We start from the raw sequence: 6,973 nt of genomic DNA on the forward strand, positions 1-6,973 counted from the left end.
TTTTTTTTTTTTTTTAGAAAGCCCTTTTTTTTTTTACTTGCCATGGATAAGGTATGATTTTGAAATCCGTTGCATATTTAACAAACATCAATATCTCCTTAAAAAAAAATTCACTGAATGGTTAAAATTGGTTGATTTTCACATCACCCAGCTCACAAAACTCCAGCTTAAACCATAACCTAGTTTCTAGAATCCCCTAGGCATACTAACCAAACACATACCATGTAACTGAATTTCTGCCTTTCAGGTTCTAAAATTGGGAATTGGCAACTCTGATTCAAGCTTCCAGTTACCAAATGTGCCCTTTATGTTCCCATCTTTGTCGGTTTTTTTTATGAAAGCTCCAAATCTGAAGGAATTCTTCTTTTACAGTTCAAAGAGATGAAGTCAAGAAAATTTGAACAAAATAAGAGCAAGAAAGAATTAGGGACAAAACTCACACTCTTATTATTCTGCCTTAACAATATTGTTGATTTATAATAAAGCATATTGCACCTTGGACTTGTTAAGTCCAGTGAAGTGCATCTTGAATCTAAATTTTGCTCATTGCTTATTTGATTGGGACACTCAATACAATTAAAGAAAAATCAAAGCGAAGAAAGAGTAGACACTTCATTTATATTGAGATCATCTGTTGCAGATCCACTTCTGAGCATGCATTTAGCTCCAACACCAGTAAAAAAAAGACTTAGAAGATTATATTATAAGATAAAAGTTCATTGTGAACTAAAGAACAGCAAACCCTAATTAACCTTTCCACATTTGGTCCTAACTTCCCCACTAGTGCCTGTGAGGGGACTTATGTTTCCCATCTTCACCATGGCACTGGCAAAGTCCTTGAAGAAAGTTGAAGATGAGGTGGTGTAACCATTGACTTGAGAATCAGTTGAGCCTCCATTGAAAAGCTCTTGATCAGAATGGAGAAGACCCTTCTTGTTCACCAAGTTCTTGTAATATCCACTGTCAAATACAGTTGCTGATGATGCATCAAGAGGAGAAAGGTTGTCATCACCTCCACTGAATGGGCAGTCGGATTGCAAAGATGTAGAGAAGGTTGACTCTATGTTGGTCTCATTGTAAATGTGAGCCCTGAAACTAGTGCACCGAGCTTGACCAATTGTGTGAGAACCTGCAAAAATAACCAAATAAGAATGCGTCCATATGGGATTGTATACGATAAGACTATTTATTTTTTATATAAGAAGATCGTAATTATTTTTAGCCATTAGATGTGAAATCTAATAGTTGAATATGTGTTATAACTTTTGAGAGATTCTATTTCAGACTTTGTGCCTTCAACTACCCAATTTCAAATCGAACGGTCAACGATGATTGTGACCTTCTTATGTCAAAAATAGATGGTCGCATTGTATATATTTTCCTTCCACTTGAAAACAAAGTCATGTACATAAGTTCAAACTATTATTTGCACCTGCGGGTTTATGCTTCCTTATATAAAAACCCTATCAAAAAGATATTAGAGAAATAAGATAAAAACCATGGAGAGAGAGAGAGAGTGGGGAAGCTATTGACCTGAAAGAGCGACCATCTCGCTGCGGCTTAGCCCCTGGTTTGAGAAACTGGTGATGAGATTACTGAGACTTGAGGTAGGTGAAGGAATGTTTGAGTTGGCTGCACTTAGACTAGCAGTTGTTGAATCTCTCCTCCCTAATAACACAGTCCATGTTGGCCCACCAAACTGCATTAAAATCAACACCATCAACCCATTAAACAGCTTAAACTTCAAATTCATCACTTCCTAAAGATGGAAACTCTTGGATTTTAACTTGATCATGATTAATATAGGTTTCAACCATTGTGATTCCAACACTTGTTCGAATTATAGAGTAGAGCAATACCAAAGAAAAACGAAAAGGAAACGAGAAATCATTTGACTTAAGAAACTCTTCGCATCTTTAGAGGCAGCAACATGCAAGACCATACAACTACATATGGTGCATAATTAAAAACAAAAAAAAAAAAGAAGAAAAAAATTACAAAGAGTTGAAATTGCACACGGACTTGATCGGTTATTTCTTTTGAAGTTTGAACTTGGTCAATAGAATAATTGGTCAATAGAAGTTTCATATCCAATAATCAAGATTAATGTAACCACCTTGTACCAAACGTAAATGATCTCATTTTATATTTTTCCATATTGTTTTTTGTTTTTTTTTTTTGCACTTTCCCCCAGTGAAAAAAAGTCAATAAATTTATTATCAAAATACCCACATCTCCCTTTTATCCCCACGTTTTTATAATGTTTTTGTGTCAAATCGGCACTACAAAATCAATGAGCTGGACCAGTCCAACACTTTTTTTTTGTTGGGCAGGACCCATTTTCTATCCGGCACAACAACAAAAAACCAGCAGGTGCAGCAAACATAGGTCACACAGAGATATTTTAGTCCCCAAAAAAGCACTTTTTTTTAGTTGGTGGGGTGCTAGCAAATGAAAACAGCATTGGGGTTTTGACATCAAAATTTTTTTTTTTTTTGTAGTAATTTTCTCTAAAATAAAATAATAAGGTATGAAAGATTAGTATCTCTTTAAGAATTTTGGTAGAGAAAGTGAGGAATCCTTCTTTGTGTGGTCTGAAAAAACTTAAGTGACACGTCTGAGACTTGGCTTACGCAAACAACAGAGTCACGTGCTGCTACGGCCAAGATATCGGCACAGGAGACGACGCCAGGGCAGACAGCTTCCACTTTCGATTTGATGTCGTCGACCACATCGAAACCTCTCACTGAATTTACGTTTCCCGTTGCAGTTTTCTCCCCTGTGAAGGTGGAGTTGTCATCCAATAGTATAGACCCATCGCAGCCCTAAATCATGAAATGCTAACATATCATCAGCAAGGTCAAACTATTGGCCGGGCTTTTTATTGCTGCGAAGCAATCTAAAACTAAAAGAGTGATAGCAAATACAATATTCATCAATACAAACACATAAACTTACATGCATATATGTACAAGTACATAAATATTTATCCATTTATGCAAATATATATATATATATATCTATCGATACACACAAAAAGAGCATGTTTTCAAACATAAAAATCTTAGACACTTTTATATCTGACAAAGGAAAGAAGAAAATCTAGCATTCCATGGGGGGTTTGCTTTAGCACAAACCCTTACTAAGGTTGTCATATCACGTCTCTTTTATATTTTTAAGGCGGGTTCTAACTTGAGATATAGTGTTGCAGTTACCACTGCCGTAAGCAATCAAGTCTAAGTATGTGTGTATATATATATAGGAAAAAATTGGGATTAGCCCATTAGCTCATATGAACATCTGAGCTTAATGGTTGAGATTGAATCTGGACCGATCTGACGATCATAGATATCCGATAGTATTTGAATTTTATTTATTTTTCTACTAATCCAAATCACTTGAAATTTTAGGTGTGTATTCTTCTTATCAAGATGCACCTAATAAAAATATAAAAAAATTTATTTACAGAAAATAAAATGACCAAACTATCCCCCCAAAACATTTCGAGGGTATTTTGGTTAATTTATTTCATGTAAAATATGTTTTTTGTATTTTCCAAAGATTCACCTATTTTTGATAAACAGATACCTAAAATTTCAATTGATTTGGATTAGTAGAAAAAAATAACATTCAAACATTATCGGACATCCATGATCATCAAATTAGTCCAGATTCAATCTGGGTCTTTGGGCTCATATGTTCATATGAGCTAGTGAGCTAATCCTAACTTTTTCTATATATATATATATATATATATATATATATATATATATATATATATATATATATATATATATATATATAGGAAAAAGTTGGGCTTCGCCCATTAGCTCATATGAACATATGAGCCCAACGGCCCAAATTGAATCTGGGCAGATCTGACGATCACGGATGTTCGGTAGTATTTGAATTTTATTTTATTTTTCTACAAATCCAAATCAATTGAAATTTTAGTTGTATATTCTTCTCATTAAGGCGTGCCTAATAAAAATATAAAAAAATTTGTGAAAAGAAAAATGATCAAAATACCCCTCGAAACATTTCGGGGGTATTTTTATCAATTTATTTCATGTAAAATATTTTTTTGATATTTTTTGAAGATTCATCGATATTTTATGAACATATGCATAAAATTTTAAGTGATTTGGATTTGTAGAAAAAAAAAACAAATTAAAAAACTATCGCACATCCGTGATGGTCAGATCGGCCCAGATTCAATCTAGGCCGTTGGGCTCATCTATTCATATGAGCTAGTGGGCTAACCCTAGCTTTTTCACATATATATATATATATATATATATATATATATATATATATATATATATATATATATATATATAGTAATGATCTTACCCATGTGTGTAGAATACCAAAAGATTACCATTAAATTTAACATGGATCTCTAGAAAAGTTATCACATGGGTATGGAACTTGACTTTTTTAGATATCTGTGCGAAATTTAATAGTGATCCTTTGGAGTCCTACCCACATAGATGAAGGGGGGGCCCTATAAGATCATTTCTTTTATATATATATATATATATATATATATATATATATATATATATATATATATATACAAATTACACACATACCGGAAGGCATACACTTTTCAATAAGTCTCTCTCCATGAACCTAGTTATCCATAATACAGTCACCCCATGCCTATGTTGTTGCTTATGGGATAGAAATTTTATGCATTCAATACTTATTAAAAAAAACAAAAATTTATGCATACAGCATGTGTAGACCTACCAAAAGGAGAGAAGAACAAAAAGGGAAGGTAGAAAACGAATTGCATTCTGGCCAAATGTGGGGCTAAAGCTTCAGAGGCCATAGTTTGGCATACTTGACCTCCAGATTTTATGAATGTGCCTCTAAGTTTTATGATAGCAAATACTCCCTGTGAAAGGAAGTGTTTTTGTATATCAGTTTAACATGTTCTTAATTTTATGAAAACAGGTAGGGGACCCTTATCCCCGTCTCATTTAACTCCCAAAAAAAGAGAAAAAGAAAAAAAAAAAGCTGCGAAAAAGAAATCGGGAGTTACATAATGCCTGAAGGACTTCAGAGGAACCTTTGTATTCTTGATATTGTGTTAGTACTATTTTATGTCATCTATGTCAAGGAACAAAAAAGAGCACAACCATGAAATGAACATTTTCCGCTACGCATGCAAGCCTAGAGTAAGCATGTACCTTTTACAAGGCATCTAGGCTCGAGATAGCAAAGTATCAAGAATAAACTCGAAGCACCGGCTTGGCCGTTAATTAGTGCTTTTGTCACTCTAGTTCAAAATAAATATTGGGTTTAATAAAAAATTGATAAAAAATAATATTTGACTAGTCAAACTAGCCAAATCAATTTAGGCCATTTTTTTTTTGTAATACATTTCATTTCTTAAACTATTTTTTGTTTTTTGCTATTTTTCAAATGCAATCCATTTAGTTCAACCAGTGGCCAAACAAATTATGATTGGATCAAACCCTTCACTGATTAGCCAACCCAAACATGATGACATTGATAATGATAACCCTCAGTGAATGCACAACTTTATTAGTTGACAAAAAGAATGTTTCTAAATAAAATATTGCTTTTGGTAAATTGAAAAGAAATAGGAAATTGTAAGGTGAGAAGTAAAAACATATTAAATCTAAGCTTATTCCAATTTAAAAAAAAAGATAAAAAATTAAAATATATTTTATATAATCAAATAATGGGACTTAATTGTAAAATATATATGTAACTATTCCAAATTTCTCAAATAAATCAGAATATCTCTGTAAATTTTCCAATCCATTTTTGCATAAATTTACTAAAATATTCTTTCATGCATGTAGCATAAATAGGTGAATCAAAATGAGAAGTGATACTTGCATTGACAAAACAATCATGGAAATGCAAGCGAAGTAAGGAGGCGCCCATGCGAGCTTCCTTCTTAACTGCAGCTTTCACTGCGGTTTGAATGGTGTAGAGGGCTTTTGGACACGAAGACGAGTAAAAAGTTGAAGAAAGATCAGCAGAGGAAGCTGCAAAGAGAGGGAGGAAGACCATGGCAAAACCAAGGACAGAGACAAAGAAAGCCATTGCTTCTCTTAGGAAATAGAGAGAAAGATAGAAGACTTGATAACAAAGCAGCCCTAAGTGGGGTTTATATAGGAGAAAGAGGTCACTAATGATTTCAACTTTGTTCAAATTTCAAACATCAGATCATTAATTATGCACAAAAGAGGTGTGAACGCTTGGAAGTGGAAGAATCTTCTCAAACATTAGGCTTCCACCTTCGTTTATTTTTCAGATTCTTTGTAGGTTGGAGCCGCCCTTATTAGACTTCTTTAAATTGTCAACCAAAATCAAAAGAACCATCTTTTCAAAAGAATAGAAATGCATAGCATGTCACTTGACTGGGTTCAAAAATGTATCCATTTGTTATTCAAATCCCACCAAAACGCCAGCATGTTTGAATCTACTCGTTATCGCTAGCAATTCGTTACAATAAAATTATACCTCGTAATGAAGGAAAATGGTTTCATAGGGCTGCAGCCCTATCAAAATAAGTAAAGCCTTGCCTCACCACTCATCAAATATTACAATTCAAGTGTTGAAAACTTTTAAATCGATCATCTCAGCTTGAATATTATAGTTGTGAAAAAAATTAGGATTTCAAGTTCTCAAAATAGTGTATATTGCAACAAATCATCTAGACCATCATTTTCACCCTAAAATAAGTGTTCGCAAATCTGTAAGATCTGTACCATTTTTTGAGTTTCAAATTTTATTGCCAGTGTTGGAAATTGATTTTGGAGCCATCATGAAGATTTATGAAGCTTAAAATGACTTCCGAATGAGGATTTGAGGTGACGCTCTATTTTATTTTCAGAATTCCTAGACGCTATAGAAACTTCATCCAATAATGAATTACTTGCTATTTGGTAGTATTCACTATAAAGTTGTATGAAATGAGCTTAAAGGA

At 33.3% G+C, this 6,973-nt stretch overlaps 1 protein-coding gene across 1 annotated transcript; it reads right to left on the reverse strand.

The window, feature by feature from the left end:
- Window positions 1-426: 426 nt before the first annotated feature.
- On the reverse strand, window positions 427-6,133 carry LOC18432248 (cationic peroxidase 1). The gene is made up of 4 exons (XM_011624335.3): window positions 5,878-6,133; window positions 2,634-2,825; window positions 1,534-1,699; window positions 427-1,129 (listed from the first exon to the last, which is right to left on the reverse strand). Exons 1-4 carry the CDS (start codon window positions 6,085-6,087, stop codon window positions 744-746), a joined length of 954 nt encoding a protein of 317 aa, XP_011622637.1. The 5' UTR covers window positions 6,088-6,133; the 3' UTR covers window positions 427-743.
- Between the last annotated feature and the right edge of the window lie 840 nt (window positions 6,134-6,973).

The sequence above is a fragment of the Amborella trichopoda genome, chromosome 8 (genome assembly GCF_054954075.1).
Source record: "Amborella trichopoda isolate Santa Cruz 75 chromosome 8, AtrichopodaSantaCruz75HAP2 v2.0, whole genome shotgun sequence".
Classification (NCBI taxonomy): Eukaryota; Viridiplantae; Streptophyta; class Magnoliopsida; order Amborellales; family Amborellaceae; genus Amborella; species Amborella trichopoda.